Source organism: Micropterus salmoides, unplaced genomic scaffold, assembly GCF_014851395.1.
Source record: "Micropterus salmoides isolate LMB-PRFRI ecotype aquatic unplaced genomic scaffold, ASM1485139v1 Ms_hic_scaffold_9, whole genome shotgun sequence".
NCBI classification, from domain to species: Eukaryota; Metazoa; Chordata; class Actinopteri; order Centrarchiformes; family Centrarchidae; genus Micropterus; species Micropterus salmoides.
The window spans coordinates 25,282,908-25,310,521 of NW_024044681.1; the positions used below are offsets into that span (position 1 = coordinate 25,282,908).

At 39.8% G+C, this 27,614-nt stretch overlaps 1 protein-coding gene across 1 annotated transcript; it reads right to left on the reverse strand.

The window, feature by feature from the left end:
* Window positions 1-2,211: 2,211 nt before the first annotated feature.
* On the reverse strand, window positions 2,212-26,457 carry LOC119895119 (GDNF family receptor alpha-4-like). Its single transcript, XM_038707988.1, has 8 exons — window positions 25,645-26,457; window positions 14,210-14,476; window positions 14,017-14,109; window positions 13,539-13,908; window positions 10,513-10,622; window positions 9,857-9,991; window positions 7,085-7,221; window positions 2,212-4,890 (listed from the first exon to the last, which is right to left on the reverse strand). The coding sequence occupies exons 1-8, from the start codon at window positions 25,697-25,699 to the stop codon at window positions 4,687-4,689; spliced, it is 1,371 nt and encodes a 456-aa protein (XP_038563916.1). The 5' UTR covers window positions 25,700-26,457; the 3' UTR covers window positions 2,212-4,686.
* Between the last annotated feature and the right edge of the window lie 1,157 nt (window positions 26,458-27,614).

Consider the following 27,614-nt stretch of genomic DNA (forward strand, 5'->3'; position numbering starts at 1 on the left):
GCAAGCAGGTTTACATTACTAGAATTATTATTTACCAAATTGTGCTAGTGTTAACATTTTAAGTAAATCTTGTTTATGTTTAATCTATGCCTGTGTATCAAATTCTTGGGAAAACACAAAACCAGCACACAGTATTAACAAACTGGAGAGAAACAAAGTGGGTGATGTGATTAGACAGTGGAGTTTCTTGCTGCACAAATTATCATATTAACAAGAAAACCTAATTTTCCTCAATGATTTAGGATTCTGAGTTCATGGTTGAGTTCATATTAGTACATTCCATGTAATATGTGAAGACAAGTACTGTATGTTGACGTTGGATTATCTGCAAAGGAATGCACTGATTTACTTAATTAATAACCACATTAACATAACTGCTTATCTTTTATAGATATTACCAGGACAGTGCTCAGATATTAGGCAGCTCTAGTGCCTCCTGGGGTGGCACAGTGGCTCAGTTGTGATTACTGTCGCCCCACAGAAAGAAGGCCCTGAGTTTGAACCCAAATAGAGCTGTGCTGTGAGAGTTGTGGTTGTTCTCTGCTGTGTTCACTCCTTCTTGGCTTTATGGTTTCATGGAGAGGGAAAGTTCACTGTCCCACACCTGAATGCATCATCTGTAGCAAAAACTGGCAAATGCAGCAATGGTGCTAAAATACACTGCCCAAAAAACATTACGGGAACACTTAATCATCACAGTATAACATCAAGTCAGTTAATCTTCAGGGATATCAAGCTGTCCAGTTAGGAAGTATAAGCGATTGTGAATCAATGTCACCTGGTGTGGTGAAAATGAAGGGGCCATGGTGCATTGGAGAGCCAACAACAAGACAGCAGGTTGTGGGCACAGACAATTGCTCTCTCCTTATCCTTCCTGACTGATTGTTCTCTTGTTATGCATTTTGCTAGTGTCCTTGTCACTACTGGTAGCATGAAGTGGTACCTGCAGCGCTTTCAGGTTGGACAGGTAGTCCAGCTCCTCCTGAACGACACATCCATATATGTAGCAAGAAAGTTTGCTGTGTCTCCCAGCACAGTCTCAAGATCATGTAGGAGATACCAGGCGACAGGGCCAAAGAACCTAGCAGCAGGACCGGTAACCGCTCCTTTGTGCGAGAAGGAACAGGATGAGCACTGCCAGAGCCCAACAAAATGACCTCCAGCAGGCTACTGGTCTACATGTTTCTGACCAAATAGTCACAACACGGAAGAAGTTGCAGGTCCGCCAATTCGTTCATTGAGATCTGATGAGTGATTTAAGTGTTCCCTTAATTTTTGTGAGCACACACCTACACACCTTACATCTAAAAATATATTTTTAAATCACTGTACGGCAATGTAGTGTGTGTGCAGATTGATTTGAAAAGTCTGCACTGCATTACTTCATAACAATGATGAAACTTCACAAAAATGGACTTTTAAAAAACATGTTTCAAGAGTCTGTGAGTTGATTTTCACACAGAAAGGAATAGAAACCAGCAACACCTGTTTGCAAAATGTTAAGCTGGGATTTAAAATATATATGATTTGTATTAAAAAGCCCAACCACTCGTGGACTCGGGATTTTGGTGGCAACTCATTGCTCCTAAATAGTTAGGATGGTTAAAATGCAAAAGATAAATTTTCCTCATGGGGATTAATAAAGCATAACTTAACTTTGTAGATGGCTGGCTGAATTTGGACATAAAAAACAAAGACCCAGAGCCCTCATGCTGTACTTTCTATAATTAAAGTGCAGGCCGATGCCAGTTTACATTATAGCCTCTCTTTTTTTTTCTCAAAATCATTCCACTGTAGCTTGTTCCTGCCACCGTGGTGTCATTGTGGATGTAGAGGCCCCAAGACCCTGTAATCACTTTTATAAGTAATATATAAAGAGAGTCCTGGCTGAGTTTGTCCAAAAGTGTCCGTAGGCCAGAGAAAACCAGCGACTTCTTTATCTTTATTTACAGTTTCTAAACCATTCAGTTTTTAATGAAATGAATTAAAGTATTATTATTAGTAGGTAAATTCGACTACGGTGATTAACTCACCAACTTACACTGACATTGACAGTCAGCACTCCCAATCCCACCAGGATGTATGAGGTTTTTTTCCTGTGCAATTTGTGCAACGTAAAAAAAATAAAAAAATAATCAGAAGAAAAAAATGTTCATACACAGCAGTCATTTCTTGGTCATTCAAAGGCACTTTTGTTCTGTTAGACGTGGAAATTTCGATTGTGACTTTTATTCTTCTTTTAACAAATCGGCACACTGTTCTGTTCTGTCACAAAATTACACAGTTATTACACATTACAGTCAGAATTATTTGGCATGTTTGATATGTCTTTAAAAGAAGGTTAGCGTGTGAAACAAAGTACTGTACATAGTCAAGATACAAACTAAAAATGGTCTAATTTGGGGAATATTCACATATTTTATCTTATGGATGGAGAATAAGCTATTTTTCTTTGAAACTCCATAACTCGTCAAAAAAATACAAGCCATGTTTAATGTAAATGTTTACTTTACATACTTTACAAGTATAAACAAACTTATTGAAATCTGAAAACACATGTAACATTCAGTCATTAAGGCCAGAGCGCACTGGATGCAGTTATTGACACTTGGCGCAGGATGCTGTTCCTTTGATACTTTATGAATAACTGCAGCTGAGAGATTGGAATAAGCGTCGTCACTGATACTGTACAGTGACACTGTGATGGGTATTTCTTTAGAATATTTAGTTTATTCATCAACACATCTCTTCTATGGCCTGGTTCTGGTTCATATATTTGGATACCAGCTGGTTGTCCAGCCAGACTTTTTATTTGAAATATTTTGTCCAAATACTGTATGTCATTTTCTTGTACCCACTAAGCTTGCAGTCACACTTCAGAGCTTTGTTAACTGGCCTTTTCCTCACCCACTTCTTAGCTCCCTGTAGCCAAACTCTCAACAAGAAAGTGGTCAAAAATCGGCATGATGTCATTTTGCCCTGAGGTGGGTAACCATCACTACAGCTCTACTAACCTTACAACATCCATATAAGTCCTACTTTGACTTGTGAAAATCAAACCCAAGTTTGAAGTAGTGATGGACTTGCATTTGCAATCACATAGCTCATATGCTTCCAGTGCGTTTCTGCCTTTATACTGTCTGCCCTTATCAAAGGTTCAGTCTTTATGTCAATAAACCATCATGTAAAAAAAGGTGGGGCCATTCTGCCTCCTCAAGTGATATTCAAACATCTAAGAATTCGTTTTTTGGTGATTTGTCTTTGGAAATGTTCAGTACTGATCTGTTTGAAGATGGTGAGGTCAGGGGACAGCTCTTTGAAGTCACCCATCAATGTATTACTGCAATTACAACATTACATACAACAGTTAATTTAGGTAAAAACGAATGTATAACCACAATATAAAATCCTCGCAGAGCTCAGACAGGTTTTTTTCTCGCAAACTATCCCTCTACAAAAACTTCTCTATACTTCTCTTTACCTACATCCCCACAGCTGCATAATTTCACAAGAAAATGAGCCATACGAGAAAAAATCATTAACATCAGCAAAAGCTATTTCAGGCAGAGAGAATGGCTCAATGTGCTGCTCAATGATCAGAGCAGCCAGCAGGCTTTCCAGCCTCCTGTGTCCATCCCTATCTCCGCATCTCGCTCTCACAACATCTAAAGCACATGATGGGGAAGGAACACTAAAAATACACCTCCTAGGGGTAAAAAAAAGTGAGAGGGTATGACAGCAGTAAATTGGCTATTTCCTCCCCTGAGCCTTATTCCAGACTTCCACTGCGTGCTGAGCAATTTGAATTGTGCTGTAATTGCTCATGTTGCTTTTTCTCTGCTCGTCATTTCTACAATAGAATTTGATCTCATTACTTTTGCCAGTGGTTGAATTCTTAGCCACTCACCCTGGTAGGAATAATACTAAGTGGCGTGTTAACAAAAGAAGCAGCGCAGATTGACTGTTGCACTCTGCTTTATGGTGCACAAAGGAGCAAAGGTTGAAAAGGCATGAGATCAAACATAATGTGACAACACATTGTTTTGTGTCTTAAGAATTTTAGATGAAGCAGTTTTAAAAGTTCTTTTAAATGGTACAAAGCGGTTTAAGTGTAGTACAGTTTCGTATTAGCTTGTTCTGAAGTGGATTATCTTACTCAACCATAGTATGAAGGAGGGAGCGGAAGAGCCAAAGGGACAACAGAGAAACGGTTGTGACATGAGTCATGAAATAGAAATCAAAAGCAGTGCTTGGGCCTGGTTGGAGTGGAGTAGACTGGTTGTGGAGTGTGTATAGTGAATGTGGCCTTGGGCAATGTGCTTCTTGTTAAAAGAGGGGATGTACTTTGAGTTTGAAGCAGGCTCTAGATAGAGTATTTGCCCAGACAGCATTTCTAAATTCACCCATGCACTCACATATCTGCTCACATTGTTCAGTTCGTTTCTATAGGAGAGGACTCGAGCAAAGCCATGGCTGATACTGCGGGACTACTGATATCTTTTGGCTCTTGAGGAGGCAGTAATAGGAGAAACTGAATTGTAAAATAAAGGGGGGTTTAAAAATGCAAAAAAAAAGAAAGAAAAAGAAATAGAGCATTTATTCCTCACATATGTCCTCCGTGGTTCATTCTGAGTGCTGTGATGCGGTAGCGAGTGTAAAAGATGAGTGGTGAATGAAATGGAGGCCTCAGTAGCTCCCACTCTCCCAGTCCAGGATGAGTGTAGGCAGCAGCAGTAATAGTAACACAGGTACCGCTCGGCTAGCTGCTCCCCGTTTACTCCCTCTAGCCCCCGATTCAATGTTAGAGTCCTTCTCAGAATACGGTGGGATGACATTGAATTCCTCACTTTCTTCCTCCTCCTCCTGCTCCTCTTCCTCGCTGTCTTCCATCTGTAAAAGCGGGGAAAGAGTGATTCTTCCAATTAACAGGAGTGGTGAAGCATGGAGGGAAGTTCAGGATGTAAACTTCAAGAGAAAGTCCACATCAACACAGAATTTGATACTGAAAATATTCTGAAGCTGCTGCCCAAACAGCCAAGAAGCTCACGAATTTGAACGCAACATGCCATAAGAGAATTACATTTCTTTGGTAACTTTTGAAAGCTTGTTGTGAATCATGTTTCTCAATCGTTACCTTAATTGTGTCCACGCTCTTATTCTCTGTGTTGGAGAATAGAAGCATACTATATGTTCATAATTGATAACTTTGCAACAAGGCACTTGCTACCACACTTAAAATGAATCTGTATTTGGCGGTATCTATTAAAAAAAAAAAAGTCTCACAGTGGCTAAGAAAACAATAACTATTAAACAATATATCTATTTGATAGTTACTTGGCTCAAAACCAATCTGTCCACCAAAATAATTGACTGGGGTTTGGTGCTAACAGGAATACAAATATAAACATAGTACAGAGACATTTCCAGTGTGCATCAAACAGGGGTGGCTGTTGGATTTGCTTCGATGGGTGGAGCCTGATTCAGCTGTCAATCTCACAGTCGAAGCTTCGCAACGACACAAGGATCGTGCCATTTTGGCGATATGGGGGTGCTCAATGTCTGATTTTACATAGAACTACCAGTCTTCTCCCAGTAAGTTAATATACAGCCTATTACAATATTCATTTCAACATTTAATGCTGTAAATAAACATATAAAAAGAAAAATTTCCAATAAATGTTTTTAAAGTGCATAAATAAATCCAAAATTGTAACCCTAACCCTGGGTCGTCAATGCGCATGTGTAGGCGTAGCGTGAATGTGTAGTGTATGTAGTGGCAGCAGGAACACTTGCTGAAGAGATGGAGCCGCAGCTTCACCAGTGTTGTGCAGAGTTGTCCACACCTCGGATAATTCATCACCGCTGATGAACAACACAAAGAATATTATATCGTTTTTTAAACAGCCGCTACTTGAAATAGACCCGCGAGGAACCGCGACACCATGTGCATGCAGTTGCAGCACGGCAAAAACTCTGCACAAGACCGGGGAATGGCAGGGGCAAGAGAAAGAGAGAGAGAGAGAGAAAATGGTCATCCTCAATAAGCCTCAGTTTAGCTTCAGCTCACAATCACCGTGCACAAAAACACGTATGATTCGACTACCAGTCGACTATAGGCAGGACTTGACGATTCTGATTCGACTATGTAAATCCTTAGTCAGGGACAGCCCTAGTTTTGTCTAAAAGGTACTAAGGAAAGGAAAGTAAATACAGAAAAATAGCACACTTTTTACCGAACTTAAATTTATATAGTGTTTGCTTCTTTCACTGGCGTTTGCACTTTGAATTAGGGATAGTATCATAATTCAGCAGCCTCTCACTGTTGAAGGGTTTTATAGTTCACATATTCTTCCCACTAACTGCTTTGAAAAGGCCCTCAATACGGTAAGGCCTCCACTTGAACAAAGACAGAGAGGATGCTGTGGGGGTGTACTGGCTGAAACAACCCAATATCTCAAATCAGTTTTATTTTGTAAACTTCATTCAAAATGCCCTTGACGTGTCATGGAATCAAAACTAGAGATCACTTGCTGTTCTATTTTTCAGTCTGCATTTGAAAATGTAAATAGGCAATTGAGTTTGAGATTTTTCTTAAATCAAATTTAGAGCTTAATAACATCACAGGAAACCGTTTTATTCCTTGAGAAGGCATCATCTCAAATTCAATTCTACACAATAATTAGGAAATGCTGATGCATCATCTTTAAAAAAAAACTGTATATGTTGGTGTCCAATATGCAGCCCAGCAGTGCAGGGTTTCAGTGCTGTAAGGGCTTGTGGGATGGGGTAGGAGGAAGAAGGAATTAAAATGGTGAGAAAATGGGGAATATGGAGCAGAAGGGTGTGCATACATGAATATTAACAGTAAGGGTTGAGTAATGCTGCAAACAACTACAGCTAATCCTCAGCCACAATGAGAGGTAGGGGTAGAGGAGGGAGCTGCTGGGCCAACTCACTCCTACAGTCCCTGGTGACACTTAGGTGTTACCACCTGATATCTAGTCAACCTGTTCTTCAATTCAGCTTCTAGCAAGTGTCTAACACTAGCATATGGTGAGACAGTGAGGCAGAAGATAGCGCTTACACTGTTGAATTCAGGAAGAGTGTTAACGCTGACGTGGACCCTCTCCAGGTAGATTCTTGGGGGGGGCTGAGAAGCTGGCACGGGAGTGTTTTCCACAGGAGGAGGTGCGGAGATTCCCATGGAGCTGATGGCATTGCCTGAAACAGAACCAGCAGGGTCCGTCTTCATTAGGTTCACATCGTTATTTATCCTTGAAGCATCACCAAAATATTATCAGTGACTTTTAAAAGAATAGTTAAAGCTACCAACTCTAAATACTGTGCGTTATTGGGCAAATACATTTAAATACGTTGGTTGGAAAATGACTTGTACTTTTAAGCCACATTAGTTTCATGGCTCTAGAGATGCCAGTATATCACTCAGTCCAACACTTTACAACTACTGGATGGATTTCCGTTAAAACTGGTTCACACGTCGTACATTTTGATTAAATACCTGAAAATCCCATCAGCCTTTGTAGTACTTTTTGTTTAGTGCTAATTAGCAATTGTTAGTATGCCAACATTTTAAATTACGATGGTAACCATGGTAAACATTAGCATGATAGGGTTGTCATTATGAGCCATGGATGTATTAAGGAGAATTAATATAAAGTTCAAATATGGCACCCCATTCATTTGCAGTGGTGTAATGTAACGAAGTACATTACTTGAGTACTGTACTTCAGTACAATTATGAGGTACTTTTACTTTACTTGAGTAATTATGCTACTTTATACCTATACTCTATTAATACAAAATATGAATCAACTAATAATTTATGATGTATTATTATTATAGATTAAGCTGCCTAGCAGTAAATAAAGTAGTTAAAATAAGCTCCACCTTTAACAGCTGCAACATTAAAGTGATCAAGTGACACATTAGAGTCCGGTCTCATCCCAGGATACCTTATGCATAAAATACTGAAGCTTTGTCAGGCTTTCTCAAAGTGTCAGTATTTGACGCCCTGAGATGAGAACATGTTGCACATTAATGCATCAATACTTATAACCCATTACTAATGAGTACTTTGCTTTTGGTACTTTCAGTATGTTTCAATACTAATACTTCGGTACTTTTTACTAATTATTAATTATTATATCTACACAGTGGTACTGCTACTTTTACTTCAGTAAAAGATTGGTGTTACCTCTTCCACCACTGTTCATTCCAATGAAAATTGCTCACTCGGCACATATCCCAATAAAAATCCTTTTTTTGGCCTATAGAGCATGTGCATAAGCTGGCTGACTTCCTGTGGGCTCCACACTCATGAATGGGATAAAATAATTGACTTTTCTGGACTTTTCTGATCACAAAGAGACTGTGATACCCAGAAAACCCTTTTACAGCCACTCCTTTTCCAATTATTGTGTGTTTGGGTGGGTGGGGGGGAGCTTTTTGGGCCAGTGTGCATCACCTGACGATACCGGAAATATCAATACCATGTGCAGCCATTTCGTTCCTGAGGGCTTGTTGAGCATGTCAGCATTTAGCTGAAAGCACTGCTATATCCTCATAGGAGCTTGCTTTTACCCTATATGACAAAACTGCCCAACTGCACACAGTATCCAGATTAAGACTGCATAGAAAATTTACGTTTTGATCCATTGTAGTTTTAGCTTATCTAACATTAGCAAAAAGGTAGGATAAGGCAAATAAATATGAAAGTAGAGGTTACTTGAAAAAGGGCAATCTATGCCCCCTTTGTTCTTCTATCTTCTGTTTGCAGTACTGTGCAGTCACAATTAATTTTACCCTAAACAGTAATTTTGGATGACTAGGAGAAATAATGTGATGAAAATCAAACCTTGAGTAAAATTAACATCTACTGCCTCATCTACTGGATTGTTTGTCGGTCTACACTTAATGCTCTTTCCACCCTGCTGGTTTGGCAACGATTCAACAAGAAGCCACTTTATGTTTATCAAATTTGGAGAAATGAATAATTGACGCCACAGTACTTGGAAATCACATCCTCATTTGGCAGCCAACCAGACACGAGACAGTCTCTGACTTGCCATTTATTTATTTATAAGAAAACATTACGGTTCAATGGTTTGCCCTCTCAATTATCAATTATAACCCAACTCATCTGAATTCTGTATTGATGCCCATTATAAAATATCGCTATCAATTTATTTAGTCTATCCTCCGATTTGACAGCTAAAATGTTACATTTCCTCTTTCATTATCTTGACACAGGAAGAACTGACAGTTATTTCACATGAGATCCTTGAAAATGAACAGTCTCTGAAATTCAAAGACATTTGTCACTCAAATTTCTGGCTTTGCAAGAATAATCAAGCTTCATGCTTCCACTCAAAACTCTAAGGAACTTGTTTCAATACCACAAAGTGTAACAGTAATAGTCCAATTTACTGACATGAGCTGAGAAATTGCAACAAAACCCTGAAGTATGAACAACATGTGATCAACATACAGAAAATGGCCAAGTAGGTGAACGGATTCTTAAAGTTAGAATAAAAAGTCATGAATATTCCTGACACGACCAACATTCATGTGAGAAATATGATATTAAATCATAAATAGAAATCTCTCATTTTTAATTAAAATAGTTGTGTATTTGTGTGTGACATAAACATTATTATCATGGTTGAAATTAATTATTTTTAGCTTGAAACGTCACTGTGTATATTGCCAGGAAGCTGCAAATATTTCATGCAGGAAACTTCCAATCTGTATTATTATTTTGTTATTACTTGCTATGGACGTGCAGCCCTGAAGATATATTCTGTTGCATGCTGTAACCTCATGACATTTTACTCACGCAGACATATGTTGTTGCTGAACAAATTCAAGATGCGCTGACAGCCCTGCCATTCGTTCCCGCTGCCGTCACATGTGCACCACTGGGACACTTCGGTGCTGCTGTTGCTCACATAGTTGGGAGTCATGATCGTACCTGGTAGTAGAAAGAAGTCGTATGCTCAACTTTACAAACTTTTAAAGGAATATTTCCCTTAGGCAGAAGATTTTCATTTTCAGCACACACTTCTATGGAAGGTAAGCCACAGTCTACCAACAATATTGGTGCCCTGGGGATCCGGTGTTACCAGTTTTCCACCTCTCGATATTGATAATTGCAGGTTCATGAAATTACTTTTTGAAAAATACAGTGTGGGAAACAGAAGGAAATAATATTACCTGGATCATTTTGTAGAGCTGCTGGAAGGGCAATTTTTAAATCAAGTTTTTTAAAGTGATGCTGATTGGATCCCCAGAGCAGCAGCTTTTGGCCGGTGACCATTTATGAATCCCTGTAGAGTTATTTTGCGCAAGAAAATGAAAGCTAAATATCACTGTTAGACACCTACTCATGATTTACAATAACGAGTCCTTTGAGCAGCTGTCTGTTTTTTTTTTTCTAAACTATTCTCTCTTTCAGCCTCTTCTACCTCTATAGTTTCTTTTCCTCCAACTCACCTATGAGTCCAGCGTAGGCCTTCAGGCACATGGCTCTGCTCTCTCGCATACAGCCAGAGGCAGACAGGGGGGAGGGCTGACAGTTGTGTTGGAAATCAGCAAACCGGGATCTGAAACGCACACACACAAACAAATACAACACACATGGACAGAAACACAGAAGAGAAAACAGCTTTTTATGTGTCAGCACAGAGAAGCAGAGTGTGCATTTTAAATTATTTTTACTATTTAATTTTGGGATTCGGGGTCGATCTAAAATAAAGACAGTGTACAATCTCAAAACACAAAACAGAGAAAAAGCTGTGCACTCGCAAAACTACATGTTGCATTAAAAACGTCTTATTGTAGAAAATTCATAGACATTTCAGTAGCCCACTAACACCAACCACCTCACCTACTTGGATGACCTAATCAAAAAAAAATTCTGAAAAGTAAAGCTAATACTGCACTTTATTGCACTGTACACCTATACAGTAGTTTTGTCACAGCAGTTTTACTTGTTTACAATTATTGGTATTATTGATATCCGCACTGTGGACAGTGACGGCTCTTCTCAGAGGTTTACAAGCTATAGATTAGAAGTAGATGCCTGAAGTTCACAATTATTCTTTTAAACATGCACACACAGTCTAAAACACCAATGATCTAGAGCAGGTCTACAATACCATATCTACAATAATATATCAACAGATAAAACCGAAGACACTATATGAATATATGTTTCTGTGCTTGCCCGCACATTGCAGCAGGAACATGTGGTAGCCATGCGTGTGGAACAAAGCAACCTCATGTCAGCAATAGTTAAAGGCCCCTTTTTTTCTTGTTTAAAATCTGTTACTACAGAGGGGAATGTTACATGACCTTCTCAGTTTCAAATAACTCTTTAATAACCTCTGTAACATTTACACACAGACTAGACTGTAATTAATGTAAGCAGGTCCTCTACATTCATGAACAATATGCAGAGAAAGTACAGACTAAAATTAGCCTAGTTATAATCTTACTTACTTATCTTAGCATGAATTCTGGGCCACTAAAAGCAAACTGCTTTTACAAAAAAAATATTTTGACCCTTGCTTTGTTTGCATCAAATGTTGATCAGTGGAACAGCATGATACCAAGGTACGTTATATAGCTTGCAAGAACTATTGATCTGATTTCCATTACTGGAAGACACAGTAATGTAATACACATTCATGTTTATTACTCGCTATTAGCGCACAGCACTGGAGATAGAACATGAAGCATTAGTCGAAAATCACTGCTTGGGTTATGTTCTTCATAAGCAATTATCCAATTATCTATTGACAAATGTTGATCAGATTTGACAGGTATCACCTGTGGGTTGACATTGCTAGTACATAATTTAATCAAATGGTATATTTGGGGTTATTTCACTGGAAAAACCAAAAACGACAAAAGCACAACACGACTTCTGAGATGTGAGAATTTGCTACTTTGCCTTGTCTTGTATTACAGTAAACTGAATTAGAGTGTTGGTCAGATAACAAAAGTTGTTTGAAAACGTCACTTTGGCAAATGGTGATGGGCAAATTTAACTTTTTTCTGATCAGGGTTTTTTCTGCAAAGACAATTACGAGGCAGTGCCTCCGTCTAATTTGGTCCCGCCTACAGTTCTCGTCAAAACCTTTGACAGTGTCTTCATGGTAAACACAAATTTCTTGCAAGCATTGCACTTTGTGTTTTTCTGGCATTATGCTGATGTGGTGCCAAAACTTTCAGAGAGGAAGAAAAGAGCCGTCTGTTTGGCTGGACTGCAGCGCTTTCAAAATAAAGAGGCGCGACAGTGTTTCCACTGGTAACGACACAGCAAAAAAATCACTAAAGAAAACAAAACTGCTTTTCCCTGCTGTTCAGTGTTTTATTATACTTAATATTGCCAGCAGGGACTTAAAAATGCTGTTGCAAATGGCAGTTGGTTTTTGTTTGCACTGGTCAAGTGTAATGACATGAAGTAGTTTAAAGTTTTTGAATCAACTTTTTTCCCACTTTATCGAAAACAAAAGTTCAAACAGACATCTGTAGAAAATCATATTAGTTCCTTACAAAACCTACATCTGAGAACATGACTGCCACATATACTGAGAAAAGCAAATCATTTAAATTAGGAAGTAAATTAAATAAGTTATATAAAAAAAAAAATTATAGTCTGTTAAAAGTGTGAGTGGTTTATTTAAAATACAGATGCTTCTTGAAAAACAGGAGGAGATCCACATATGTGTAAACAATATTTTGCCAGCAGGATCAAATTGTTTAGCAAGATATTCAGTATATCTTGTGGTCACGTTCTCAGTCTCAAGCAGAGCTTAACCATGTCTACTGGGACCAGTACAGAACATTTAATATCCAGGAATTCACATCAACTACACTGGGAGAGAACTGAACTATAAATGAAAACAATGTTATATCTGATTTGATTTTAAACTTGCTGTTTTATTAACTGTTTAAATAACACATTAGCTTTTATGTTGTATTTTATTTAATGTTGAACAGCGTACCTTTACTTATTTTTTTATAAAATATGCTTTAACAGTATAAACGTCATGTTCTCTCACTCTTCAAAAGCTCTGCTTGTAAAAACTGTTTGCTTGAGCTAGCTGAGGGCAGGGTGCACCTCCGCCTCATTCTGAGCCAGGAAAAATCCCTGCTGAAGTTGCATAGACCAAGCGATTAATCGATAAAATCATCATCAGGTTAATCAAAGAAAGAAAATTATCGTTAGTCGCAGCCCTACATGAGATACAAACAAAAGAGCGACCCACTCATCAAAATACCGCTCAACATTGCCACTAGTGGTTAAAAACTCACTTTGATGTTATCATTTTTGTAGACTGTCTTTGTGCTTACCTTTTAGGTATTTGTGGCACATTTTCTGATTCTTTATATCTTGTGCTTTGTAGTACACATCGTGAAATTTGAATTTCTGCTGACAATCTTCTTCAGTGCTGTGCCCTTATTAAGGGTATTTGACATACTGTATCATTACACACACCCACTCGTCTTACCTACACAGCTCGTCTCTGGAGCAGTAGTTCTGCAGGCTGAGGCAATTGGGCTTGCCCAGTCTTTCCTCCCCTCTCCCATTCTCCTCATAGGAACATGAAGGGACGATGGTTTTCCTCCGACGCTCCCCACACAGAGTGTCAGAGCAGGGACAGAATAGCAGAGCGAAGCTGTACTCCTCTGGCACGCGCTCCAGGAAGCGCCGCAGGGCTTTGTGGCATTTCTGGCGGTTACAGCTGTTGTCAGAGACTGTTGCTCGCTTGGTGCAGGCCACAACATATTCTGAGCGCAGGGAGCCACATTTCTCATACAGGCCACAGTCCTGGGCTGCCTTCAGACACTGGTTTTGGCCATCCACAGAAAGAGAGGAAACTGGAGGTTGTCAGGAAGAAAAGAGCGTAATGTATATCAGGAAATAAAAATCATGACATACAGTGATTTGGTTGCCAAACTTTTAAATATCTGTGATAAGAGCAGTACCTGCCATGATGGACGCCATACGTGACATCTCAATGTTTCTCACTAGATTTAACTGCAGTTCTTCATATGGAGACACTTCATACTCATCATATGCTAAAACAACAGTGAAGAGTATTGTCACATGGACTGTGCAGCTGAGAATTCAAAAAGCCCCCCCACACACAGACACACAGATGCCAATGCTTAAACCCACCTGCAAATCTCACAGTCCAATAGACCCTGAGGCAGTGTTCCTCCCTGCGAGAGCCACGCTGACACTTGCAAACTTGAAGGGGGCGGTAATGCTGCAAGGAGCTCTGGGCCTCCAGGCACTCCATGCGGGCGTCTGAGCCGAGGGGCGACACAGCCTCCTCAGCTGCACAGTACTCCAGCAGTCGATAGAGCACCATGCAGGACTGCTCCTGGATGCAACCCTGCTCCGCCACCAGACAGTCTAAGGATGCAGATGCTGGTGCACTACCTAGAGGAGAGGTTGATATTGTCAGTGGACAAAGCTGCTGGTTGCCAGAATTACCACCAAAGCAGCTGGGTTCATGGTCCCACCATCCAGTATTAGTCCCTACACAATAGGTTGTAATTAAGACAACAGAATGAGGTGAGTGCACTCTATAGACCATCTACTGCTAGAGGTTACTATAATATCCAACAAGGCAGATTAAATTGAAAGCACACAAATGTAATAGAGCAGTAATGTGGGCACAACCTCAGTGTTCCTCATGGAAACTCTATAGGGTTATGTTATGGTTATAATCATTTTATAATGATTTATTCATCTTCTCGTTGGGGCTCCCAGTTGACTTCTTTCCTCCTGATGTTTTTATGTAAACAGTCTTACAGTATACCTTGGCCTTTTTATTAATGCGCCATATTTGAGCACAGTGTCTCAATGTTTGTCCTGATGCGAGTTACATGTCCATACAAGCTTTTGGAAATCCTTAAGCTGCCAGTCACCTCACATTGTGGTATACTGGGGGCGGCTGTGGCTCAGGAGGTAGAGCAGGTTCCATGTTAATGGGGAGGTCGGCGGTTCAATCCCTGGCTCCTTCAGGCTGCATGTTGAAGTGTCCTCAGGGAAGATACTGAACCCCGAATTTCCCCTGGTGGCTGTTCCGCCAGTGTATGAATGTGTGTGATTGTTAGTTTCTGCTTGAGCACTTAGGCTCAGTGAATGTAATGTAAAAGCATTTTGAGTGGTCAAAAAGACTTCACATTTTACTGTGGGTTTTTAAGTGCATTCAAAAGCTAGTCAGAAAATAAAACCTATAAGACAACAAAAGAGGTATGCTGCGAACAGAGAATTTGTTCGTTTCTGGCATCATGTTCAGCCACCTAAAAGAAAGCCTACCGGAATAAATAGAAAGACATTACATTTAGAATATTTATCTTGATATCAGACAGCCATTTCCTTTGGAACTACATTTTCTCAACCGTAGAACAACCATGTTCATATATATATATATATATATATATCATTGTTTATTCATATTTTGTTGTTTGTTTATCTCTCCCTGCACTGTCAGCTGTTCTCCTCCCTTAGAGTGTGTGTGAGTGTATGCAGGTACTGGAGAACAGGTGGTCCGGTAGAGCTGATTGGAGCCTCCTGATTGGGCACCTAGATGACAGCAGCCATCTTAAGCCCCACTGACAGGAACTCTTCCCCCTCTCTGCCATTCCCAACCTGCCTGAGTACTGTGTTATGTCTGTGTTCATTGTACGTAGTGAACTGAGTATAGTAGACTTGGATTGTAAGTAGCCATTCTGATTGTCTTATGACAACCTGGTTTTGTTGGCTTTGCCATTTTTGTTTGCTATGAAGCAATTTTCTTTGTCTTAGCTATATTGCGTCAGCAACTAGCAGTGAGTAGGACTGAGAAGCCCTTTTTGTTAGCACCGTTTTCTCCTTGTCTTTGGACAAGCCTAGTTTAGAGCTTTGTCTTTTCTTTACCTTTTGGGTTTAGGAAAGTTTTTTTAGGTTTTCTTAGAGTGTTTTTGGCACTGCTCATCTCCGATGTAAATACTAAAAACTGCTAAATTTGGCATTTGCCAGAGAACACCAAGATTGGCAAATTCGCCACTGGCGCCCTGTGCCCTTCACAGATGAAAGCAGGTTCACACTGAGCACATGTGACAGACGTGACAGAGTCTGGAGACGCCGTGGAGAACGTTCTGCTGCCTGCAACATCCTCCAGCATGACCGGTTTGGAGGTGGGTCAATAATGGTGCGGGGTGGCATTTCTTTAGGGGCCGCACAGCCCTCCATGTGCTCGCCAGAGGTAGCCTGACTGCCATTAGGTACCGAGATGAGATCCTCAGACCCCTTGTGAGACCATATGCTGGTGCGGTTGGCCCTGGGTTCCTCCTAATGCAAGACAATGCTAGACCTCATGTGGCTGGAGTGTGTCAGCAGTTCCTGCAAGAGGAAGGCATTGATGCTATGGACCGACCCGCCCGTTCCCCAGACCAGAATCCAATTGAGCACATCTGGGACATCATGTCTCGCTCCATCCACCAACGCCACGTTGCACCACAGACTGTCCAGGAGTTGGCGGATGCTTTAGTCCAGGTCTGGGAGGAGATCCCTTAGGAGACCATCCGCCACCTCATCAGGAGCATGCCCAGGCGTTGTAGGGAGGTCATACAAAGAGGTTTTCCACTTTGATTTTGAGTGTGACTCCAAATCCAGACCTCCATGGGTTGATAAATTTGATTTCCATTGATAATTTTTGTGTGATTTTGTTGTCAGCACATTCAACTATGTAAAGAAAGGAGTATTTAATGAGATTATTTCATTCATTCAGATCTAGGATGTGTTATTTTAGTGTTCCCTTTATTTTTTGTGTGTGTATGTGTATATATATATATATATATATATACTTACTTGATATTGCTTTTTTTTGTGGGCCTTCTTTTAGTTGGCTAAAATAATTTTTGCTGTGCTATAACTGCCATCTACAGCAGGTAATACACTGACTATAGATAAGAACCTCATCCAGCCAAAACTATCCCTTTAACTCCTCTTGCCAGCTCCTCATGCCACAAGATCCTATATACTGAGCTGAATTGCTCAGCAGGCACTGGACTGGACTCGAATTGGACATGTTTGCACTAGTATATCAATCATTGTGCTTTCTGCCTGTTGGACTACTTGATATGCTGGGGAATTGAACTGTACATATCATATATTTTCATTGTACATATTTTCACATTCATGTGTTACCTTTTTGTGTGCCTTATTGTAATGGTGACAGTTACCATGCTGTAGCAAAACAATTACCACCAACACTGTTGCATGACAATAATAAAGTATGTATCAATCTGTTTTGGCTTAAAAAGTATATAATGCTCACTGTGAAGGATTACCTTCTTCAGGTATGTGAGAAGTTATCTTACTTTGCCATACTTGTTTAAATACAAAGTAATAGCTGTCTGGAAAACAATGCATGCATTCATCATTCATCTATCTAAAACCCTTGATATGCTATTGAAAATCATTGGTAAAAATGTAAAATAAACAGGATAAAATGGCTAAAATATGTCAAAACACTGATGTGGCGCTTGAACATTTTACATGGAACATATTTAGTATCTTCAGAGACATATACCCATGGATGTCTTGTACAAAAGCACTGCTGTTAGTATTGTAAAAGGACACACGAACAGCTGGGGGCCAAACCTTTTGCAGCAGGGTCCCTTCCACTTGGAATAGGCTTTTCACCAGTGTTAGACACTGTCTCCACATGTAATGCTACAACCAATTTATTCAGCACAGTTTTTCCCCCACCAAACCAATATATAGTTGCTTCCAATTTTGCTTTCAGGTCCAGGAGACTCACCCTGGATATCACATTCAGACAGTGACTCATATCAAAAGTCCAGTTCCCCCCCCCCCCCCCCCCCCCCCCCCCACACACACACACACCCGAAGTTCCTCCAGACAAATAGTCTGAGGCAAACACTTTTCAACTGACAGATGCATCAGTATGCGTTGCACCTACAAAATATGGTGCTTGAAGATATGGAAGAATTACATCAGCTGTATAGTTATTTTAAATGATTTGTCCCTTAAGTTGTGAGGGTCATTGAGTACAAAAGTGTTTCCAACATAATTCAGTGGGAAAACAGTCATGTTGGTCCCCAGTCATTAAGCATTAAGAGTGTTTTGATTGGCAGTGTTCTGTATAGACAGCAAGTGGAAAAACAACAATTCGTTTCAAAATAATTGTTGCTCCATGAAAAACACAATGCAGGAAGGCCAGGGGCAGCATGAGTGAGACGAGTAGGGAAAAAAGAAAGGCCTCTTCATAAAAATGCATTGTGATGGAGCATTTCAGGAAATTAATTTTCTCAAATGTGACACATAATTGTCTCCACAAATTACATTTTATACACAGTGATTCCAGAGAAAGAAAATAGCATGGGTAGGCAATATGCACACACTTTCTCCTGCTTAATCTCTTTAATTTGCTCTATCCTGTCACTTTTTAACTGCACATAGGGAATAGACTGGGCACACGTAAAAAAAAAAAATGTGTTGTGCAACTAGAAATAAATGCAGTAAATGTTCATGTTTGAACTTTATCCCTGTTAAGATTACTACAATATCTGTACTGATTTTATCCTCACATATACTTAAGCTTCAGTACATTAACATACATCCCACAAGTTTATATACAAACACACACACAGCACTGTGTTAGATCGGTCACACACTTCGATTAAGCTCTTGCTGACTGGCGGCACAAAGCACGTCTGCAATCCAATTCTGCTACTGCATGTTTTGCAATCTCAGGCGCCACATGAGGTCCACGTCTCACTTTGGCATGAGACATATCATAAACAGAGACTCCGCTTCATCGCCACTGCAGGAAACCTGCCAAGGCTACTGCAGAGACTCCACAGGGTGAGGTGGGGAAAAAACTAGTAACACACAAGGCAATGAGTCACAGCTCTGCAAGGTATGTGAAGGTGATGATTACCTGTCTGCCTATCTATGTATCACGATACACTGATAAGTATACTAAAGTATTAAATTCCGCCATGTTTAGCTGCAATTTAAACAGGCTTCATGTAATCTCCTGTTTGGGCAGTGGACAGTGTATTCATTATTCCTTCTCAGTGTTTGCTCCCTCAGGCTTACCATTGATAAAGAAAGACTATCAGCAATTTTAGTTTCTTAGAGTCTTTCTTTGTGCAAGCACACACACACACACACACACACACACACACACACACACACACACACACACACACACACACACACACACACACACACACACACTGAGAGAAAGAGAGAGAGAGAGAGAGGGATAACAATAAACCTTTATAAAGTACAGGGCAGCTCTGTGAAATCTTGTTCGGTAGACAGGTCATAATTATTGTAATAACTTTAACATTATTCAGTGTCATGACAATAAAGAAGCACTGCGCTCATATTATGCTGTTTTAGATGCAACAAATTGCTAAAGTAAAAGTCTGCGTTAAGGGAATTGTTGGTCTGAGCATGGAGTGTGTTTGAAAGGAAAGGAAGGGAAAAGCAAACGGGAGATGAATTACTGTGATATGTGAGCCATAATACACCCTATTGATTTCTCACTGGGGTGATTAATAGAATTTGTGAGGCAAAGCTGATGAAGGCTGACGCCATAAATGACAAACCACACACACCGACATTCACAGGGAGTCAACTGGTTTGGCAAATTTTTCTTCCGTCCTTTCAAACGCGTCGGATGGGTAGCAGAGTATCCAGATTGTTGGGCAGTAATTTGAATTGAGAGGCGACCGTGGCGGGAGAGTGCGACTCTGATGTGAAATGTGTTCAAGGATTGTGACAGAGAGGACTTCTTGGAAGGAAGTCACAGGCTCAAGGAGGAAATGGCAGTAAGGCGACAAGATGGAGCAAAAGTGAGAATGGAGAAACGTGCCCATGACTGCCACTACGTGTTACTACTTGCATTCATTAACCTCACCTGCAGTCAAAATGATGGGATTCCTGAGTGAACTGTACAGAACTGTGCTGACATCCACATGTTCCACATGAAGGCCTGCTATGGTTTCATTTGGAATATGCTGACTATAATTTTGTATCTGTGATTTTTTTTCATTTAATTATTCAACACCGTTTGTTGATAATTGCTAAAGTCAATTTTAAGCAAAGTTCACTTGTTCCAGCCTCCCAAATATTTTGTTGTAATATTTTTGGACTCATATCAGACTTTAGTGAAACAGAACAAGCTGATTGAAAATTTCAACAATTGCCCAACAATACATCGATTAATCAAGAAAATAATATACAGATTAGTTCATAAGGAAAATACACGTTAGTTGTACCCCCAAATGCAACTGTATATTTATAGCTAGAATGACAAACTTTTTGAACTTTGATGCTCCTTTCTAATTTTGTACAGCTGCACTACTGAGTTCAGAAGTGGCAGATTATTTTGATGCTGTGACGACATCAGTATGAGATATGCTGTTTGCAGAACTGACCTGTAACCAGCATATTTGAGCTTTACTGGATATAATCTTATCCTGGATAGTGTAAATGCAACATAGTATTTATATGTGCTTTCTCATGATCTAAATATATGAATATCCCCAATATACTGTGTAGTTAATGGAATGTTAATGCGCAAGTAAACACACTAATTGACATGGGACTAATAAATGCAGCAAGTAAGCTGCGGGACAATAGAACACATGTTTGTAAGTCTAAACAATGATTTTCCTCCCAAAATGCTTATTTTAATTTTGATTTAAGCTACTGCATTCAAAAAAATATCTTGTGCCATTAAGGTTTATCAAGGGTCCCTGCACTTTTTCAGTGTTTGCAATGACATTCAGTTTCTAGCTGTTTGTTGAGCACTCTGGTATTGATTGAATCATAATATGTATTGGAGCAAACTTCATATTTTTGTTGGCCTGTCCTGTATTTGTGTACCAGTGGACGGACATCCGGCTGGTTAATCAGTGCTGATTAAAGCTTCTGTGGACTTTTATCAACACAGTCATTTCTGCTGAGCTCTGAATTCTGCACTTTCCACCAATCAGCTCATCGTCTTTTAACATTAAACTTTCTATTAACATTAAACATATACTTAAAAGTTTGCGCAGTTTGTCTTTGATATGAGGAAAAGGCACCGCCGTGGGCAACCTAATTTTCTTCAGATGCTTTAGGATTTGTGGATTTCCAAATGCCCAGAGTGAATTTTCACATGAACAGAAAACCTACATAGCAGCAAATTATTCTGCAAAACACCTTCCAAATACCTCAGCTGTCAAACAATCTGTTATACATATTAACCACTGTTATTAAACAAAGGAACTTGTCAACCCTTTTTTCCCTCTCAGATATTTTCACTGAACCCTCGACTTTCTTCCTTACTTCAGCTTACCTAGGACCTCTTCCCCTGTTACTCTCACTTTTGAATCTCCTCCTTCTTCGAGCCTTCCACGCAAGGGTGTCACTTTGTGTTGAAAAGTGGTGGGGACATAGGGGCTCAGATTTGGGGTGTGAAGAGACACTTAGCTCATGAAACATCATGATATGCAATATTAGGTTCATAAGAACGAGACAAAAAGATCCTTTAACAATGTCTTAATGATATCCTCAATGCCAAGATATATGAGTGGGGAGTTTGATCATTAAACACTTAATTTCCTGCATTCTGGTCAACGTTTCTACACCAATTTATGGTGGACATGTTTTTATTTATGCAAAAGGAAACACAAAATTCAGGTGGCATGTGACATTTCAAAATACAATATATTAATATAACGGAATCTATGTCAGTGCAGCTCTCAGTCATTCTGTGCTGCTTTCAGATCTGTTTCTCCTGTAGATCAACTTTTCTCATGTAATATCATCCCTGCCGAGGCAACACCTATGCAGGCATGATTTAGTTTTCACTCCTCTTTTGTCATGTTCACAGGGAGAGAACGGAAAACCTAGCTGAAACAAAACTGTGTCAAGAAGTTGTTAAAGTTATTGATTGGTGCTGCACATCTTGGGGTCATTTTATAATCAGCTTGTTTTTTTTAGCTTGAGTTACTTTTTTTGAACAATGTACATTTGTTTCTTCTATATTTTAATTGCATTGCATTTTTTCTTAATGTGGAAATAAACCTTTCTAAAAGCATTTTCATTTGTTCTTTAAGTGTTTTTTTTAACAAATGTTGCTTTAAAAAAGTGGTGGGGACAAAATCAGCCATTTCAAAAACTGGTGGGGACATGTCCCCAGCGTCCCCAGTGTAAATGGCACCTATGCCTCCATGATGCTGCACATGCAAGATTTCATTATTTTCTTAAAACACTCTGCCTCCAATTTTTTGGCAAAGTCATCATCAAAAATCTCTCCACGAGTCATCATTTCCACCAGCGGATCCCTCGAGCTTTCTTTACGTGGCCACTTCAGGACCACACTGATGGCAGCAATAACATGTCACGTCTAAATGAGGAAAACACACACTGTCCAGTCTCACAAGTCTCACAAACCAGCACAATATAAATGCATCTTTTGTAGAAAGTCCACTTCAAAGAATAACATGATTTCTTTGCTCCCTCCAACCTCCCCCCAACAACACCCAGTCTTCACACAAAGCTGTAATTTCATTTTATCATCTCCACCGGCTGAGACAGGCGCCTTGATAGCTTCTTTCCAAAAAATTAAAGATTTCACATGCCTTTATCCCAAAATCGACAAAAACTTGCCTTGCATGCAACGGGCAAATAACACCTTTGTTTGCTCCTCAATTTGTGCAAGCTAACAAGACTGGCTCTCTGTGTGACTGAGATTTTAAAAAGTGCAGCACAGTTGCACTTGCCTTAATCGTTTTTTTATAAGCACAGCCCACAGAGACAACTCCAGCGCTGGAGTTATGTGCAGTGCTCTGCAGCCTTCGACAAGCTGCACAATTGCAATGAGGAACAAGTGACTTGAGGTGTGACCCGTCTCATTATTATGGCATACAGTAGAGATAGGAACAGTTCAACCAAAGTTTATGACCACATAACACAGAGGGTGTTCGTAATGAAAGCCTGTTCCAAAAAATAAAAAATTAATAAATTATAAAATTACTTGATTATGCCTGTTTAGTATAATCTTGGTGTTCCACCAGCATGTGGTGAGGGTCCAAGCATCTAAAGGAGACAACTCTACAAATGTGTACGAGAATTGTCATTTCATGGTCTGAACAAACAGCTGCCCTGCTCATTTAATGAGCTGTGCCTCTGGATTGTGCAGCCACATCACGCAGGCAAAATCCCTCCTCTGTACTCTGTACTCCAGGTAAAATACATACTTGCATCAGGTGCCGCATCAGCCAGTCAGGATGAGTGAAGCTGTGTGAATATTTCAGGCGTCTGCCTTCTGCTGCCTGGTGCAGTCCTAAATTACGATGTGCCAAATAATTTCTTGGCCAGACAGCAACACGCATATCGACGGTTTCCAGCGGGCGGTGGGTTTTGGTTGGTACCATCCAGTGTGTGCAAGTGACAATCAAGATGAAGAGCACACATGAAATAATAAAAGAGTATATACCAGGCAACGACACATAAACGACAAAAATTAACATTCATGAAATGTTCTACTTTTATGCAAGGAGCTTAACAGTGAGTTGAATGGAAATCAGGTGTCATTCAGAAACTCACATTTTGATGTTAAAGCTACCCTTGATGTGAGCATTTTAATTAAAATGATTTCTTTAAAGTAAAACTTCAAATATGTGAAATAATTGCATATTCATTTAAAGTTTTTTTTTTATCTAAGTAATGTTCCTCGGGCAGGTTGCCAATTTAATCTTTGTGTGCTGTCGTCCTAAACGAAACAGTTCTACTCCTATTTTGGGTGGTTCAATTTTGTGAAGACATATTCATGACAGCACTGGTTAGCCCTGAGCTCTGTGGAGCATCAACGGTGATAGACATTTTGGGAAAGCTGTAGAGTTGTACAAGGCCAGATATATTACAAGGTACAAATAACATTGTATGAAATGGAATACTGTTAAGAGGTGCTATTTTTATAATACCTTTAGACCCACAGAGGCAATGCCCATTAGACTGACACACTAAACCGTCTGCATTTAGGCTGGAAAACTGCAGCTCTGCAACAGATTTCTCCAAAACCATATTAAAGTTTAGGGAGTTCTGCATAGATTTCACTTTTCTTTAATGATCAATGTGATGTCAATAAGCAAAATTTAAATCCAATAATTGATTTAGCAATAATAATAGAATTTACCATCACAACAGTCTTGTCTGATTTGTATCTGCAATGACTCAGATCTCAGATTAACTAGAGCTTGGAAATAAATGCTTCTCTTGGTGTGATTCCACCTAAGTGCCTGGCAGGTGGGTTTGACACGCCAGATGATATATTGGGTGCCTGAAAGGTTTGACATTCACAAGAAAGCATTCATCATTTTATGATACTAATCTCTAATGAGCAGCCTCACCTGACATTATCTGAATTTTCCTGGATGCAGTGAAGCACACACCACCTGTACTACTGACATAATCAGTATGCGCATGTATGTCTGCATTGAGGAGCACTGGGGTGGGTGGGGGGGTTGTGTTTCATATTATGATCTTATGATCCAAAATGACATAATTCAATAACCACAGATCAAGCTTTATGCTCCACCAGGAGATTTCTTATCCAGGCACAGTCACAGTTTTGACTTTAATGACTATAACTAATTTGTAGTAGCTTGAGTGTGTGTGTGGTAGCACAGGGATCCAAATTAATGTACTGTGTCAAATATCACAGGCATCATCTTTAACCATTTGATCATCCGCAAAGACAAAGACTTGAAGCCATGAAGTTGTGAATTTTCGCTTTCATATTTAATCTTTCCTCCTATCAACTTCTAATGCGCAACTTGTGTAAAATATCAATGATTTACATGATGTGGTAGCCAAAAGGCTTTCATGTGAAGGAGAACATCACTTAGTTCAACAATTCATGTGTGATATCTCCATGATCTAGGACAGTCCAATCAATATTTGGGAGATGATGAACAGCCCTTTTTGGAAGGAGTCCAAGGCAGAAATTACCTTACCCCTGATGTCATACAGATGTAAAATCTAAGGATTCTGCTAAATTACTGGGTGGGTGGGGGGGTGCACATCAAAAGTTTCACTCAAACCTGGAATAGTGTGTGAAATTTATCCCTACATTTTAACTAGGCTAAATATCTGTTTATGCTTAAACATTCAGTCTTTCCCACTTTCCTTTCCTTTTTTTCTTTTTAAATAATGAGTCGACGGTCTTCTGTAATGTTACACACATGAGCTACATCACGCATAGAGCATTTACAAAAAGTTACCGCTTTATGACATTATCACCAGCAATATAAACTAATATTCAGTGGCCTCATGTGCGTCAGACATGGGGTATAATTGTTAAAATAGGTAATACTAATAATAATATGTAGCCTACATACATTTATTCTTGTTCAAGTTCTGTGTAGAAGACAATTTAGCTATCTTCCTAAAGGGAAGGGATTTCCATGAGCCCTACCACATTTCGCAGAGTAAATGAATGACATAGTTATCTCAACGGTGGGGAATATATTCTGCATCTAAAATAAAATGCATGCTGTTAAAAAAGAGAAATGCGCTGTTTAGCCTACCATGAGAGAAGACATTGAGCAGGAGTCCAATGATCATCATCCTGTCCGGTGACATTGGAGAGTTGGGGACTGGGAAACTCACTGCAGCTCAGTGACCCGTCTCCTGCCACATCCAGCCTCCTCCTCTGCTGCTGCTCCTGCACGGACTGAGGGAGATCGGATGGTGCTAGTGCACAAAGTTGGCAAAGCTGAACCGTGCACACCACTGGAGCGATTCAAGTTCTCGCGATTTCTGTTGTCCCATTTATTTTTCCGATCCCAGTTATTTCAAAAACATGTATCCAAAAAGTTCCTCTGTAGCTGATCACCCGTCACTTCCAGTCAGTAAGAATACAGTCTTCCAAGTGCGAGATGCGTCGCTGCGTCGCAGCTCCACAGTTGTCCAGCCAGAGTTGAGAGCAGCGCTGAGACTGCATGGCGCATCTCTGTTAAAGGCGCAATGTGATTGGCCCCTGAAAAGACTGAACATGCCCGTGAGATGTTAAAATGTTTCCTGTGGGAGAACAGCTGGGCAGTAGGAGCCAAGTTCAGGCGTCATGACACAAGGTATAAACAAGGCTAGCCTACAGATTTCATTAAAAAGTCAATTTTGTTTAGATGGTTACATATTTGTAGCATTTCAACAACGATCAATCACTAATCCACTAATCCACTAATCCACTTAATGAACCGAACTGTGTTTGATTTGGTTTAAATGGTTTTAGCAAATCTCCACTGAAAGAACATTAATGGCTTTGACCTTGACACTGAATGGTAATGGTTTTTGTACCAAGCAATGTAACACTGTATTCTGTTATCTGATTGGTCCATCTTTTTGGTTGTAAATATTGGTTTGTCTTTCTCCCCACAGGTGCCTTTATGTGTCTGCAGAAGTGAGCTAATGTTAGAATTAATATGTTCCCAGAGACCAGTCTGCAGCCCCACAGACTTCAGCTTCCAGTTGGACGGGGACTGTGAAATCTTGTTCCACGACTGCATCTGACCTGTGGGTGGAAAGGGTTTGTCCAGAGGGGATGACATGAAGTGAGAAATACTAAAAGCTGTGGTACTCACCTGTAACATTGAGGTATCCTTTCCCCCCTGTTGTTTACCTGAACAAACAGTTTCATTGAGCGGTTTGTGTCTGTGCATGTGCAGATACTCCATTCCATTGTCTATATTATTCCTTCCTGGAATATAACCACAAAACTAAATTTGTAAGTTTCATCACACAGTTGCTGCAGGAAACAAGAAGTCACAAAGCCTCCTTGAATGTTTTGGTTAAAAAACAAATCAACAGATTAATTGCAGATTGGATTTACTTTTTTAAAAAGTCACTGAATGCTGATTTCTTTTTCACTTTAAGGCAATTTTAAGATGTTGGTTTAAAAGATGTCTTGAAACAGTTACAAAATTACCCAATTTTATTTATTATTATTACAATTATTATTATTACCCAAAGGAGTAAAAATACTGCACTAGCAATATGATTAAATAAACTCACCGCCGCCTCTCACAAAAAGAGAACAAAAGCAATTTAAAATTGCAAAGTGCATGCCATTGACCTGTTGTCCTCACTGTAATTAAAAGACAGCAGAGGGATTAGTGGATTAATTTACACATCCTGTTCAACTGGATGCTCAAGTGCCAGTAAGAAATGCAGTTGGGCAGTGACTGTCATTAAAATGCATATCCATCAAACAAGAACAACAAACAAAGCGTGTAGCCTAATAAAACTCTGTTATCAACAGCAACCATGGCAGCACATGGAGACCTTGCATCACACACAGACAAATCAATCTGCTGTTGCTGAAGTTGCTTCTAACATCAAACAAAATATTGCAGAATGAGTGAGTTGATTGTCTTTTACAACTTGTTTCCCAGTGTGCTCCCAGCTAAGTCAGGTTTTATTCACTGTGATCTTGGTCTTCTTCTACTTCCGCTTCAGAGGCGGCTGTATGGATTCCTCAGAGGAGGTTTGACGCTGACTT